The sequence below is a fragment of the Hordeum vulgare genome, chromosome 2H (assembly GCF_904849725.1).
Source record: "Hordeum vulgare subsp. vulgare chromosome 2H, MorexV3_pseudomolecules_assembly, whole genome shotgun sequence".
Classification (NCBI taxonomy): Eukaryota; Viridiplantae; Streptophyta; class Magnoliopsida; order Poales; family Poaceae; genus Hordeum; species Hordeum vulgare.
In genome coordinates this window covers 76,743,814-76,759,221 of record NC_058519.1, presented here as the reverse complement: position 1 = coordinate 76,759,221, position 15,408 = coordinate 76,743,814, and the positions used below count along the sequence as shown (strand labels likewise).

The 15,408-nt window shown below is 47.6% G+C and overlaps 1 protein-coding gene and 1 pseudogene across 1 annotated transcript; both read left to right on the top strand.

The window, feature by feature from the left end:
- Positions 1 to 3,690: 3,690 nt before the first annotated feature.
- Positions 3,691 to 5,019, top strand: LOC123425560 (annotated as a pseudogene).
- A 5,895-nt stretch (positions 5,020 to 10,914) lies between these two features.
- On the top strand, positions 10,915 to 13,113 carry LOC123425139 (cytochrome P450 709B2-like). The gene is made up of 4 exons (XM_045108815.1): positions 10,915 to 11,269; positions 11,370 to 11,593; positions 11,860 to 12,104; positions 12,216 to 13,113. Exons 1-4 carry the CDS (start codon positions 10,996 to 10,998, stop codon positions 13,015 to 13,017), a joined length of 1,545 nt encoding a protein of 514 aa, XP_044964750.1. The 5' UTR covers positions 10,915 to 10,995; the 3' UTR covers positions 13,018 to 13,113.
- Positions 13,114 to 15,408: the final 2,295 nt, after the last annotated feature.

Sequence of the window (15,408 nt, the reverse complement as noted above, 5' to 3'; positions counted from 1 at the left end):
CATAACCTCTACCAAACACCACTGCAATTTGATGATAGGATTAGCAGCAGCCAATTTACGCTGCGAGGAGGCCTTCAAGTAGACATCCGCCTGCTGCTGCTGCTGCCCAAGCGACCCTTGGCGGGGGATCTGGAAACCCATGCATCTCGAAGTTGGGCATGGGGAAAGTGGATATGCATCATCTCACTAATTACAGAAAAAACAAAAATATGATCCGGTACAACAAATTATATTTTTTTATCTTTTACTGGTTCAAAAATTTGAGTTGCGTCCTTATTGTCCATCTACTGCAAATGAAACAAAATATTAATTTAAAGGCGTATCAACACTTTATACTACAAGTTTCATATATCACATTCTACACATGTAGTAGAACCAAAATGCTGTCAACTCACCCTCCTTTGGTATGAACAACCAATCTTTAGCACAAACAAGCGCTTCTAGCATATCACGGGTCAAAGAGCTTCTTGAGTTGCCAAGTATCCTTTTACCACAACTAAAGGCTTCTTCAGACGCCACTATGCTTAAAGGAATTGCGAGAAAGTCACGAGCCATGGTAGCCAATATAGGAAACTTCTCGGCATGCCTCTTCCACCAACCCAAGACATCAAAGTCAGCACCATCCTCCTCAGATACTTCTTCCAAGTATGAGTCAAGCTCGGATCTTTGTACACGTGTCCTCCGACGAGACTTGTGCTGGGAAAACTCTTCTTCCAACTTTCTTTTCCCTATAATAGGTGATCCAATAGTGGTATTGCCTTGACTAGAAGGTGTCGAGTGTGTAGTGCTTGTCGCTGCAAGTAGCTCATATATCTTTGACATACTTTCTCACCCATTCTAAAGCAACCTCCACTTGTTTTGAAACCTCCTCCTCGTTGGCAGACAACTTGCAATAGAAGAAATCCAAGTAATCTTCTTTCCTCCTTGGATCCAGGAATGTAGCAATGACAAGTGGGTGGTTGAAGGCAATATCCTTGCTTTTTCTACGACGGTTAGGCTATGCATTCTCCTTCTCCTCAGGATCCCAATATTTATCCAACTTTGTTTGCATTACTGCCGCCAATTCCTTCAACACATCAGAGGTCTCCCAAGCCGGATCTTTCAATGCATGGCGAATACAAAGCACAACCGGCAGAAACTTATGTGTAGTTGGCTTCCTGTGAGCTGAAACAATTAAGGTAAGCTTTTAAAAAGCTTTTAGAAAGTCACAAATAGCTTCTGCCCTCTTCCATTCTTGCTCACTTGGAGATTCTATCATCTTTCGATTGGCATAACTAGTGAGGACATATTTGTATCTCAATGCTTCTACAAGCATTTTCCAAGTTGAGGTCCATCTCGTTGGTGTATCAATAGAGATACCTTTCTTTGAAGGCACGCCCATCCTAATTGCAATTGTATTGAATTCTTGAAGCCTTGAAGAAGAAGAGTAAATATATTTCAACATCTCACGTATCTTGTGAATAGCTCCATGGATTATTTTCATTCCACCCTGAACCAAGATATTAAGTATGTGTGCACAACACCTGACATGCAAATGTTGACCTTCAAGGAGCAGCTCATGTTTGTGATATTTTATTAACTCATCACATGCATCCGTGTTATTACTGGCATTATCTAGTGTCAAAGTGAATAGCTTGCCCCTTATGCCCCATTCTTTTAAGCAACCAACGATTTCTTCTTCTATCGCATAGCCTCTGTGGGGATACTCCATGTCTCTGAAACTTATGATCTTCTCCTTGTAGTTGAATTCTTCATTGATATAATGGGCGGTGATAGACATGTAGCCCAAATTCTGTGATGATGTCCACATGTCAGATATTAAGCAAATGTGAGAGTCCAAATTTTGGAGCTCAACTTCGATATCTTTCTTCATTCCCTTATACATCTTCATTGCATCATCACGAATCGTGTGACGACCCTTGATTTGAAATGCTGGCTGCAATGAGTCAATCCATGGTTGAAGGTGTGGATCTTCGAACTTAAGAAAGGGGATCTCAGCATGGATGCAAAACTTGACCATTAGTTCACGACTAACTTTTTCATCAAGCACTGCTAGGCCTTCGGGTGGCTTTTTTTCATGGTCAACAAAAACTTCTTCCTGCAAGCATCCTCAATTGATCAGCAAGCCTTTGCAATATGTGTTCTCAAACTGCTAGTCCCAAACTTGGTGTGAGATAGCCCTCGACAGTATTTACACATGGCCTTGAGGTCTCCTTCTACGACAACCAATTCTTGTTCATAGTGCTTCCATACCTTGGACCTTCTAACATGTGCTACTTGACTCGTATCCTCGTCCATGGAATCGGCAGTCTCAGAACCCTCTGAGGTAGACATGCCTCGGTATAGAGTAGGGTTGCATTGTAGAGATGGTAAATAAACAAACAAACGAACATACTAGTGGTTGTTCTCTTAGTCAGAAGTACTCTACTCTACTGTCTACTCCAAGGAAAAGATGCATATGGGCAATAGTAGAAAATAGCAATAGAGAGAAAACTGGTACTAAATTTATATCCAATCTTGCATGCATGATATTTCTGAGCAGAATGAGTAATAATAAGTATGCTATTCAGCGATGTAGATAATCAAAATCATTCTCTATAGGAATTAAGGAAGAGGAACCATGTTTGGGGACTGTTGCAGAGTCATTCAAAATCTCTGTTGCAGAGTCATTCTCTACAGAAATAAAGTTGGTTCTGTTGGATTTCTCACAAACATGCAGAGGACCAATGTGGCTCTCACAAGAGCTAAGTAAGTTTTTTGGTTGCTCGATTCCAGGGTACCGGCAAAATGAATTTAAATTATATGTACACTTGGTCTTCCAAATTTAACTTTGACAATTAAATCTTCTATAATAAGGTGTAAATTATGAATCCAGTGTATCACTTTTATGTCACAAACATGGGGAGGAGAAATGTGGCTCTCTAAGACCATCATGAGTAACTTATTTGTTGTTCTTGTCCAATAGCAACTCTGTTTGGCAGAAGATAAATAGCAGAAACAATATTGTATTGTCGAAGTTAAATCTATGAGCTACTGACCAATAGAAGAAACACAAACACGAGCTACTGTATTCATCGAGATCTAGAGAGCTCACCGGGTTCTGTAGCGAGAAGAAGGAGGACCTCCAGTTGTTGATGAGGCCCTCGACGGCCACCACGAAGCCCTCCACGTAGTCGAACCTATGGCCGCCATCATGCTGCGACTGGGAGATAAGCCGCTCCTGGTCGGGGCGGCCGACGGGGAGGAGGCCTGCGTGCGGCGGCGAACGGGGAGGAGGCCTTGCGTGCGGTGGGCAGGAGAATGAGACGAAAACTGAAGTCTGGAGTTGTAGTTGGACTGTTGGAGGAGAGGAACTAGGGCAATAACCGGGTTACACCTACAGTTTGTGACCCAAAATAGACCAAACTGTTTATGTCCATAACCACGCATATTCAAACTGTTTTGTCTGTAAACCCAAACCAAATTAAACTTAAAAACTAAGCCCAATCTCTCCCTAATAATAAAGCACGTATCGCTTCTGTCGTACGTCGTCGACACTTTTGCACAAAAGCCCCTCCACTTTTAGGTATTCAACCCGTAGTCCCTTCATAAGTGGATCTGACGGGAGCTGGGAAACGAAGCTCACCTCCCGTGCAGCGGCGACCCTGTCCCGGCGGCTGTTGGCCCGATCGCGGGGGGGGGGGGGGCGCGATGGTGCTGGAGCTGGACGCGGCGGGGGCGTCGCCGGCGACCGGGGAGGGCGCGGGCGCGCTCAAGCGGCGGCTGGAGGAGGCCATCGAAGGCGCCATGGCCCGCATGTCCGAGCCCGAGTGGGCGCCCTTCCGTCCCGGCACCTCCTACTTCGCGCCGCCCCGGCCCTGGTGCCCTGCTCGAGCTTGTCACCCGCGGCGGCGGGATCGGGGTGCTCCCGCCCATGCTCAGTGATCGGATTTGCGTGCGTGGGTGCGTGTGCAGGTGCTCCTGGGAGACCTTGGCACCGGGAAGACCAGCATCGTGGTCCGGTTCGCCAAGGGGCTCTACTACGAGTGCGAGGAGTCGACCATCGGGGTGGCCTTCTTCTTGCACGCCCTCCCCGTGAGCGGCGTCGGCGAGGACGCCACTGTCAGGTTTGACATCTGGGACACCGTCGGCCAGGAGCGCTACCACAGCCTCGCCCCCATGTGCTACCGCGGCGCCGCCGCCGCCGTCGTCGTCTACGACATCACTAGCACGGTGAGAGAGATCCTCTCTTCTCCTTCGAAATTAATTTCGTTGAGTGATATATTCTCTGAATATGTGCCGGATGAGTCGGTCGCGTATGATGATGGAAACTGAAACTAATTACACCGCCTTGCCTTCTTAATTCGTTCGATTTTTCCTGCATGGCCGTCAGGATTCGTACACTCGAGCAAAGAGGTGGGTCGACGAGCTTCAGAGACAAGGTATATAGTATAAGTGAACACGTCTCATGTACTTCCATCTCATCGCTGGAACTCAACAATGCATGCCAGCGCTTAGATTTTTATGCACATCCGAACAGGGAACCCGCATCTGGTGATGGCGTTAGTGGGCAACAAGGTCGATCTGAAAAAAAAGAGGAAGGTCGATCTGAAAAAAAAGAGGAAGGTTGGCACACAGGTGTTTACTTACGACATGTTTGCACACAAAAATTTCAGAGCCCAGTGTTGCATCTGTCAGTCAAACACATCATCGTCTCTGTTTTTTGCTGAATGCGAGCGAACAGGAGGCGCTAGAGTACGCGGAGCGGAATGACCTCTTCTTCATGGAGACGTCGGCCAAGACGGTGCAGAACGTCGGCGAGCTCTTCTACTATCTAGGCAAGGATATGCAAACCCTACCTGCTTCTTCGCGATCTGCTTCATCTCTTGCTTGCGTTTGCTTGTACTCGTACCTGACTACTTGTTGTTTATCGGCAGCCGAGAGGCTGGTGAAGTGCAGACCAGCCATCCAACCGGGATGGTCCTGCACGACGACGACCAGCGCGGTGTCCGGGGACGGTGGTTCTGTTGTTCCGGGTGATCGACGTTGCGTGTCGCATGCTGACGGCGGGGCTAGCGGGAGTTCAGGCGGAGCGGCGCGCCCGTCAGCCGCAGATCGGGATCAGGCGGCGATGGACTTCTCCGACGACGTCAAGCAGGCGATCCCGCGCCCCGTCCTGGCCTTTGGCGGTGTCGGCAGCGCTGGGCCATCCTCGCTGCTCAGGGGCTGGCGGGGCGACGAAGCCGGAGCTCCGCCCCCGAGATGATGTCGGCCGCCACCGGAAGCTCCTCCCCTTCCTCTTCAGCTCAGCGGTACATGCCCGCCCGGCCTCGCCTCCTCCTTCCTCTCCCCTCGGTCGGCGATCGACGCCGGTTTAGTCGTGATCTGTCACGGCAGGGGCTCGATCTTGACCGGATCGAGCGGAAGCAGCGCGGCTTTAGATGTGTAATGGCCCTCCAATGGCGCGGGTCGCATGGTGCGGGAGGTCCCTGCACCGGCGGTTTGGCTGGCTGGCTGGCATCGCTTCTCTGCTCTGCTCTGCTCCACGGCTGAGAAGCATGCGTTTACTACAATGTGTGCATTTTTTTTCTTTGGAGGTTCAAGATGCATATTGCAGAAAGACAAGGTAATCCTATCTCAGGTTCCTTCGTACGATCAATGGCAATCGAATGAACCTGCCCATGATTCGCCCAATTAATCTGGCCCGCCTATCACCTTTGAGGCAAAAAAAATACTTGCTGGTGAGATGCATCGAACTCACAACAGAACGTCCAACACATAACGACGTAACAAGCCGAGCTAGCTTCGCTTGCTTGCAGACACATTCAGTCTAATATTAAATAGTCCCACATCGCTCTCCTACATCCAGCCTATCCAATTTATACTTTTTTTTAGGTTCTGGGTATCAGTTAGCAGAGATCATCATAGAAAATGAGGAAGGAACGAGAAGCTAATAGAAAGGAAATAAGGAAGGGTGACAGAGAAGAAATAAAGGGAAAACGGACATGAAGTGACAGAAAAATGAAAATGATGCGCACGGTAGAAGAAATGAAGGGGCTGAAGGAACACATATTAAAATAATTGATGCACAGATACTTTGAACTTTTTAGCTTGATGGAAAAGATGGAGAAAAAAAAATCAAAAATCAAAATGTGTTTTATAATGGTAAAAAAGTCACACAATGTTGCTTGGTGTGCATGGAGATCTTTATTAATAATATGTTGTCTATACATCCGTTGCAACGCAGTGACCCTTTTGATAGTTTTTTTCCAACTGTCTAAGTATATATATTTTTTATACACCCGGTGCAACGCACGGGCCCTTTTACTAGTATAGCATAAACCAGTGAAAGTCCAGTATAAAAACTAAACCATTTAAACCAGTTTTTTTAAAACCATTTTCAAATTTAATGGCAGGAGTATTTGAGCTCTGGATTAAAAAGACACTTTGATTCTTTCTTCATTATGCTTCTACGATGTTAGTCCTGCTACACACGTGCACGGGACTTCTACCCTCTGCTTGGATAAACTCGACTCCTCCAGGTACTTCAAGCTGGATCGTTTCAAAAGCAGAACGGCATATGCATGTCGGCGCGGCAAAAGTTAGTAAACGCATGCTGGCGACGATCGGTGGGGACTGGCGAGTGACTACAAAAGAGCACAAGCAAAAGGCTACTACCAGATGGCTTGGTATTGTTTAACGAGAACACATGGCCTCGGCACTGAGTGGCTGGCTGGTGATCGACGGAAATTATCGAAGTCGTGCCGCCTGCGTGGTTTCTGTGTTACGAATTGTTTAAGGGAACATTTTTGTGTAGGTTGTTGTTGCTTTAATCATCAGCTATGTGAGCCCTTTATGCATTTCTCGACTCTCCTGTGAGTATTAAAATGTTGTTTTGCGTTTGCTTAATGGAAATTACAAGTACCACGTGAAGAAGAAGAAAACTCACGGACTACTGTACACAAGCATCATTATTTTGTTACGCAAGGGCCATGTTTGACAAGAAATGGATTTTCTTGGCGAGGAAGAGAAGTCAAGTGGGACAAATCTAAGCGTCATGCTTGTTCCAGGGCATCTTCAACTAACCCGTAAATTTGTTCTCACATCATGAACAAGAATCAGTCCATGAACATTCATGTAGAAACCGATCATACACCATTGTCCGCATATATTTCAAATATTGTTTAACTAAACCGGGTGAAATTTATGCTAACACTGTGGATTTCATTAAAGTTTGTATAAAACTTACATAAAACGAACGATATTTCTATCATTTAACTAAAAGCTATAACAAAAGCATAAACCATATATACTAAACAATCAACTCGTATACGTGACCGCCCTGTCCTGTCACACCGGCATTGTTGTTCGCACCGTCGTTCCTCGAGCAGCCGAAGGGCACCGGAGGACCGCAGCAGCCTTGGATAAAACTCGACTTCGCCAGGTAACGTCAAGCTGGATCGTTTCAAAAGCAAAATGGCATATGCATGTTGGCGCGGCAAAAAGTTAGTAAACGACTAAACGTATGCTGGCGAGGATCGGCGGCGAGTGACTACAACAAAGCACAAAGAAAAACAAAAGGCTACTACCAAAGGCTTGGCATTTTCTATCGAGAACTTATGGCTTTGGCACTGAGCTGGCGGGTGATCGACGGAACTCGTTCAAGTCGTACCGCGTGCGTGGTGTCCGTGTTACTAATTGTTTAAGGAAACATTTTTGTGTAGGTTGTTGTTGCTCAAATCATCAGCTATGGGAGTCCTTTATGCAGTTCTCGACTCTACTGTGAGATCTAAAATGTATTTTTGCGTTTGCCTACTGGAATATTTTTTAGAGTATGTGTATCATATTTTTATAGAAGAAACAAGTCTGATTATAAAATCCTAAAAGCATCTACAGCCCAGCGTCTCAATCCCGCCTCAAACGTCACGCTGAACGATCCGATCACGAAAAATTAATTTTTTAGGCGGCCTTAAAAGAACCTCAAACACCGGATTGATCGGCACCCCTTATCTTAAGCTCAAATATGAGATGGATATGGGGCGTCTGGGCGCGTCCAGGTACCTCCGCCACGTCGAACTGACACTGAGGTTCCACAGGAAAACACTCCGAAACCAGGCGGTCCGGATCTCGTCTCCCTTGTCAGACCGATTGCGTCGCGTGGCGCCACTCCAACGGGCCGCGTAGTGCCTAGCTCGAATATTTAAGCCGGTCGCCAATAACGAAAGCCTAATCATCCACATTTCCACCTCCCTTTCGTCGACACCTTCCTCTCGTCGTCCGCCATTAGTAGTAGCCATGCCCCGCACCGTCGGGCATATCTAACGACAAAGCGCCAGCTGGAGCTCCTTGAGCAGATCCATGCAAGGCGCGAAGCCCGGATCGCCGCAGGGCTACCTCCGGAAGTGGTGGATCCAGAGGAGGACTTGGAGGAGGAGGAGGAGGTTGACGAAGAGGAGGAGGAAGAGCCGGAGGAGGACGTGGTGGATGCGCGACGCAGATATGCAGGCAGAGCAGCATGCCATCCTCAATTCCTTTCACTTAGAGTCGGATGCGAAGGCCAGCCGCTGTCGTCGACAGGAGATGAAGGCGGAGCACGCCGCGGAAGTCGACGAGATGCTCACATACATGGATGAGGAGGAGGAGAAGGAGGAAAATGACTCGCCGCCTTCCTCCACTCCCATCCACCCGACGCCAGGCACCGACATCAAGGACATCTCCGACGACAAATCGTAGATAGAGTGTCGTGGTAAATAGATTTATTTTTGCATAGTTTGTATGGATTTAGAGCATCTACAGTAGGACCCTCATACCTCCCTCAAATGCCTCGGCAGATTGCCCGGTCACAAAAATTTGACCCAACCGGTCCCCTCAAACGGGCATCATCAAACGCCCGAGCTGACCGGCACCCCTCATATCCAGCAAAATATGTGGCAGATATGAAGGAGCTCGGGCACGCCCACCTGGCCCGCATTGGCCTGCGCTGACCCGCAAATATTGATTCTCATTCGTTCGCCGGACCAAACCATAGCCACTTCACTCCACTCCCATCCGCCACCTTACATCACCTTCGGCGATCTCCGGCCTTCTCCGGCATGAGGGCAACGGATTCAACTCTGACCAATCGATATCCATCGATTGGGCGGTCGTCCCCTGCGGAGTGGACGAGGCAATAGCGGTTTACATTGCACTTCGCCGCTCCCGCGAGGACAACGCCCGGCCGACGGCAGGATCTGTTTGCTGCGACTCTATAGCGTCCGCTCAATGGGCACTCAGTTCCTCTGCAGCGGGATCATCGAGGTCCCGGCGAGCAGACCAATCGACCGGTCCGGCGGACTTTGAGTACCACCGAAAATGGGCTACCCGCCATGGGAAGGAGAGGATAAAGGTCGCTGAGGCCTATCTCACGGAGGAAATGCCGGAGGCGGAGGCGGCTGATGCGGCATCTCGGGTGGCTGTAGAGGAGGAAGCCATCCACGCCCGCATTTTGAAGAAACGACTGGGAAGGAACACGCGCGCCTTCCCCCCGAGCAAAATTGGGTGGTCCATCAAATAGCCAGACTTTCATCAAAGGAGGTGGGGGAGGTAAGCGACGACGAGGACAACTTCAGTGACAAGCATATCTGGTTCAATCCGTACCGCGTCTTTGACCGGTACTTTGGCGAGAAGGACGACAAGGGCTCCGGGAAATGCAAGGGCAGCCGTGACTGATGTCCACCATAGCCAAACATTCCAAATTTTGGTAGTCCGATGGCATGTTAACAGTGATGGATTAGTCGAACGATGTGTATAAATGCATCGACGTAGTTGCATGGTTTGTATGGATTTAAGATATAAGATTCGAGGTGTTCGATTGCAGAATGCATTACTTGAGACGTGACAGGTCAGTGTCCGTGGATACGTCCGCGGACGTTTTGGGAGCGGATTTGCAGGTTTCGGCCATAGATGCTCATAAGGGATGAAATATGAGAGACTCACATGCACAAAAGCAAATTTAAGAAAATGACCATTCGTTTGAGGGACCGAGTTTGCAGAATCCGACTGTAGTATAGATGCTCTAATTGAATTACTTCCTTCGTTCCTAAATACAAGTCTTTTAAGATATTTCACTAGAAGTCTACATACGGAGCAAAAAGAGTGAATCTACACTCTAAAATATGTCTATATATATCCATATGTAATCCACTAATGAAACCTTTTTTAAAACTTATATTTAGGAACAGATGGAGTAGAAGTTAGAGCCGAAGAAGAGGAAAACTCACAGGCCCAATTTGTGTACGCAAGCATTACTATCTTGGAGTAATGTTATATATACGGACACTTTTTACAGAAGATTACGGAGGTGGTGATTTTGAGAGATGCTATTAGTTGGGGATGCCTCTCTCCATGAAAATCAGGGGGGACGAGAGATTATTGACGAATCACAGGTTGTCTTGTCCGTAACAATCCCGTAAAGCTTTGTACGTCTAGCTTTGTACGTCTAGGGTTATTGACCATCTTGTTACGCAAGGACCAACTTTGACAAGAAATGGATTCCTGGCGAGGAAGCGAAGTCAAGTGGGACATATCAAAATGACATGTTGCCGCTAGAACCGTAGGAGAACTGAAGAACATGCAGTTTCTCTAGAAGCCGACTCAGAAAAGAAGTTTCGCTAGCAGTGTAGCACCCCCGTGTCGACCTGCAGGACCATGCCAAACCACACGTTTCACACGAGCCGGGGGCCAACCATCATCTAACCGCTGCGCGTCCGGCCTGACCCTGCATGCATGCATCACAGCTGACGCCGCTCACCCCGCGACGAGAGGCCAGCGAGCGGCCAGCAACCCGACGTACTCCGTTACCCGAATCAATGGTCAAACCGCCGCCCACGAACCTGCTATAAGATCCGCCACCCCGACCCGAGTCCCACAACAGAAACACACACACACACGCGTCTCCCAGTCTCGACGAGCTCAAACACCAGAGACGTCTACCAGGTCGCTGCTCGCTGGTATCTTCTCCGGCGCCACCCTCCCGACATGGGTCTCCTCTGGATGGTCGCGGCGGCCGTGGCGGCGGTGCTGGCCTCGTGGGCGTTCAACGCGCTGGTGCACCTCGTGTGGAGGCCGCGCGCCATCACCCGGCAGCTCCGCGCGCAGGGCGTGGGCGGGCCGGGCTACCGGTTCTTCGTCGGCAACCTCGGCGAGATCAGACGGCTCCTCGCCGACACCGCCGGCGCCGTGCTGGACGTCGGCTCCCACGACTTCGTCCCCAGGGTGCAGCCGCACTTCCGCAAATGGATCCCCATCCACGGTGCGAACTAACTACGGAAGCCGAGCCCGTGAATTCCCCTCCTCTAGCGGACCTAGCTAGTTCTTCTCTTCATGTTCTTATGCTGTTTTGTGCTCTGCAGGGCGCACGTTCCTGTACTGGTTCGGGGCCAGGCCGACCCTGTGCGTGGCCGACGTGAACGTGGTGAAGCAGGTGCTCTCCGACCGCAGCGGGATGTACCCCAAGAACGTCGGGAACCCGCACATCGCCCGGCTGCTCGGCAAGGGGCTCGTGCTCACCGACGGCGACGACTGGAAGCGCCACCGCAAGGTCATCCACCCTGCCTTCAACATGGACAAGCTCAAGGTACGTGACGTGTGTGTTTTGTTTTCTACTGTACTATTCATTGTGCTGACAATTATCCAGTTAATGCACCGCGGCATAAAGAGGAAACTAAGTAATGTACTAGATTATTGTCTTTCCTAAACAAAAAAAAGGCGATTTACATTTATTTACTCCACGTATTTGGAGATGAAAAATTTATAACGATCTTTAACTTTCCATAGTACAGGAATCTGTCATATTTAAAACTGTTTCGGACCATGCTAAAATTTCTCTTATTTGTATGCCAGATGATGACGATGACCATGTCGGACTGCGCTGGGTCAATGATGTCTGAGTGGAAGGCAAAGATGGCGAAGGGTGGCAACATGGAGATTGAGCTGAGCAGACAGTTTGAGGAGCTAACCGCAGATGTGATCTCTCACACAGCATTCGGGAGCAGCTACGAACAGGGAAAAAAGGTCTTCTTGGCGCAGAGGGAGCTCCAATTTCTTGCCTTCTCCACCGTATTTAACGTGCAAATCCCAGCATTCAGGTAAATGCAACTTCTTTTTCTATACCATTTCAGTTCCAACCAAGACACACCATACATTTTTACGCAAAAAAAATTAATAATTCCTCCATGTATGTTTGTGAAATTAATCAGGTACCTTCCAACTGAAAAGAACCTTAAGATATGGAAGCTTGACAAGGAGGTGAGGGGCATGCTCATGAACATAATCAAAACCCGTCTTGACACCAAAGACACCATGGGTTACGGCAACGACCTGCTCGGGATCATGCTGGAGGCATGCGCGCTAGAGCATGGGCAAAATCCTATTCTAAGCATGGACGAGATCATAGATGAGTGCAAGACCTTCTTCTTCGCAGGGCATGACACCAGCTCACACCTGCTCACATGGACCATGTTCTTGCTGAGCATGCACCCGGAGTGGCAGGAGAAGCTCAGAGAGGAGGTGCTGAGAGAGTGTGGCAATGGGGCTCCCACCGGTGACATGCTCAACAAGCTTCACTTGGTCAACATGTTCTTGCTGGAAACTCTCAGGTTGTACGGCCCTGTAGCGGCCATTCAGAGAAAGGCAGGTTCAGATCTCGAGGTCGGTGGCATCAAAGTGCCCAAAGGCACAGTCATCACAATCCCCATCGCGATGATACATCGTGACAAGGAGGTCTGGGGTGAGGACGCCAATGAGTTCAAGCCTATGAGGTTTGAGAATGGAGTGACACGGGCCGGAAAACACCCCAATGCCTTGTTGTCTTTCTCAAGTGGACCCAGGTCTTGCATAGGGCAAAACTTTGCTATGATAGAGGCCAAGGCCGTGATCGCCATGATTCTTCAGAGGTTCTCGTTCTCCCTATCACCTAAGTATGTCCATGCCCCGATGGACGTGATCACGCTGCGACCCAAGTTTGGGCTTCCCATGATCCTTAAGAGCCTAGAGATGTAGAGGTGTGTTGAGTACAACACAAGGTTGTTTATTTATTGGTCTTATCGCAAATGTATGATTTTGTAAGAAAATCCATCACGGCGCACTTTTTGTGAATTAGATAACACTTACATCATTCACAAGTCTCATATATTAAATGGGAGTTGGTAGCGTCGCCTACACCTCCTCCTCCGGTTCTTTCCTCCTCACGTATTCGCCTCCACTTTGGTTTCCTTTTGTTTGCTTTTTAACACAACAAATGTCGTACAAAATAAAAATGACATAAACAGAGTAATTTGAAATAATCAAACAATATTGATATTTTCCGAAATCACATCATGCATTAACTTAACCAAATCAAATAAAATCATTGCTTACCAAAATCTCAACTCAGTCAATAAATTACTTGCATACCCATAGCCAAATCAAATTAAATCTTATCAAAACCTCTCAAAACTTTCCTTGCCTTTCCCTACCCAAAACAAATCAAATTAAATCTTATCAGGCGAGTGTACCGTATACGTCGGACATGATTGACATTGAATCGCTAGAATATTTATGTTCCTGTGAACCAACCTGTGGTTGGATGGTTGTACTCATAGGGGTAGGGCGCGTGTATATGAACGCTTCCATTTATGCTATATTAAGAAAAAGAATATTTATGTCCCCGTTGCAACACAAGGGTATATAGCTAGTTTAGGTAAAATAAAGCTAGGGGGATCATGGTCCCAGTTACATGAAATAGCTCCATCATAATAATATCTAGCCAAAGTGTGCACCACTTCATTAGTTTCTGGTTATCGCAAAGATAAATTAAGTATAATATATGTTTTTTATTAAAAGCCATGGATTTCTGAACTCCAACCATTTTTTCCTCTTTGGCCGAAAAGTCCACCTTTCATTTTCTTGAATCCACTCGCAATGTATAGATCAACCATAGTTGATGTAACCGTTTTCTATCAATACTAACATACGGGAAGGGAAAGATACATACATACAACTTGCTCCTATTTCCTGCATTTTCCAGAATCTTGCTGAAATTACACAGATTCTATACTGCACTTTTTGGCAGGGGGTGTACAATGTAATGTCAACATTTCGAGTCTGGAAATTGGTTTTGCTAAATGTTAGCTAACTAATTGTTTTCATCTCCCAATCGTGTATGCACAGCTTCCTAGGGTACGTGCAATCAACTTGAGTACATTTTGTTTCGGGCCAATAAAATTGCCGCTAAATCTCGCACTTTCCTAGAGTCATTGCAAGACCTAAGTTGAGAATCATTGCAATGGCCTGAGTGGAGATGTAACGGGGTGAATAGCTCCCGTCCGACGTCGTTGAGTTGTATTATCTCTCATGCGACGTTGTTGGTTGTAATAGCTCTAATGCGACATCTTCCAGCGCAGAAATAGCTCAAGCAAGACAACCCGTTTACGGGGCTAGCTGGCTGTTAGTTAGGCTGAGATTTGGTTATGACACTGGGGGTTATGTGCTCTGACTGGTGGGGTCCACCCAGGGCCACGTCGTCAAGAGTCAACCGTCCATTATTCGACTGGTGACTGTGTGACCGTGCTGGACTGGGCGAGCGGCGCCGCCGTGAGCATCTTCTCCGCCAGAGGCAGCGGTTTCTTCTCAGCGGTGGTGGAACGCCTTTCTTGGCAGCGGTAGAGGTATTGCGAGTGAGTATTTTTGAAACCCTAGTCCCATTTCCCACAATTTTGGATAGATCTGTGGCCTCATGCTCTGTTTCTCCCGTTTCTTGGCGATTTAGAATCTCGATTGGTTAGGAGCATGGGGTCTGAATAAGATGGAGCGAGGAGACAGTGGTTCAAATCGGTAATGCCGCCTTCTTTTCTCTTTTAACTGTTATCGAACTCGACTTGGTAGTGACTGTAGCTTACACTGCCGCTGCCCGCCATTGACAAAACAGGGGGCCCCAAAACAGGGAAGGTTCCGGTTCTGACAAAACAGGGGAAGTGCAAGTGGACACGGACCTACTTAAGGAAGAGAAGAAGAAGCTGGAGTATCTGATTGCTGATCTGCTAAAAGCTAGGCATTGCACCAAAGATAAGCTAGAGAGGATCAAGGCAATAGTGGATGAGTGAAGTTCTTTATGTGTGTGTTAAGTATTAGGCCTATATATATAGCTCGCCTTGAAATGTCATGCATGGTAGGTGTATATTTTGGGGAAGTGTCATGTGGTTTCAGAACCTATGCTATCTGGGACATGTAATGACTTTTATGTTAAGATTCAGTAACTTAACTGAATTTTGGACAGTTTATCTAAAATTCAGTAACTTAACTGAATTTTGGACAGTTTACCTAAAATTCAGTTACCATCATACAACATGCACACTGCAACAGAGAGAAATATAGCAACATAATATGCAGTTTCCATCAGTTACTAGTACTTCT

Excerpts from the sequence above, each read along its gene's own strand:
- LOC123425139 (XM_045108815.1), top strand. The coding sequence starts at position 10,996 with ATGGGTCTCCTCTGGATGGTCGCGGCGGCCGTGGCGGCGGTGCTGGCC. Across the intron at positions 11,270-11,369 it reads CAAATGGATCCCCATCCACG|GGCGCACGTTCCTGTACTGG; the intron begins GTGCGAACTAAC and ends TGTGCTCTGCAG. Across the intron at positions 12,105-12,215 it reads GTGCAAATCCCAGCATTCAG|GTACCTTCCAACTGAAAAGA; the intron begins GTAAATGCAACT and ends GAAATTAATCAG.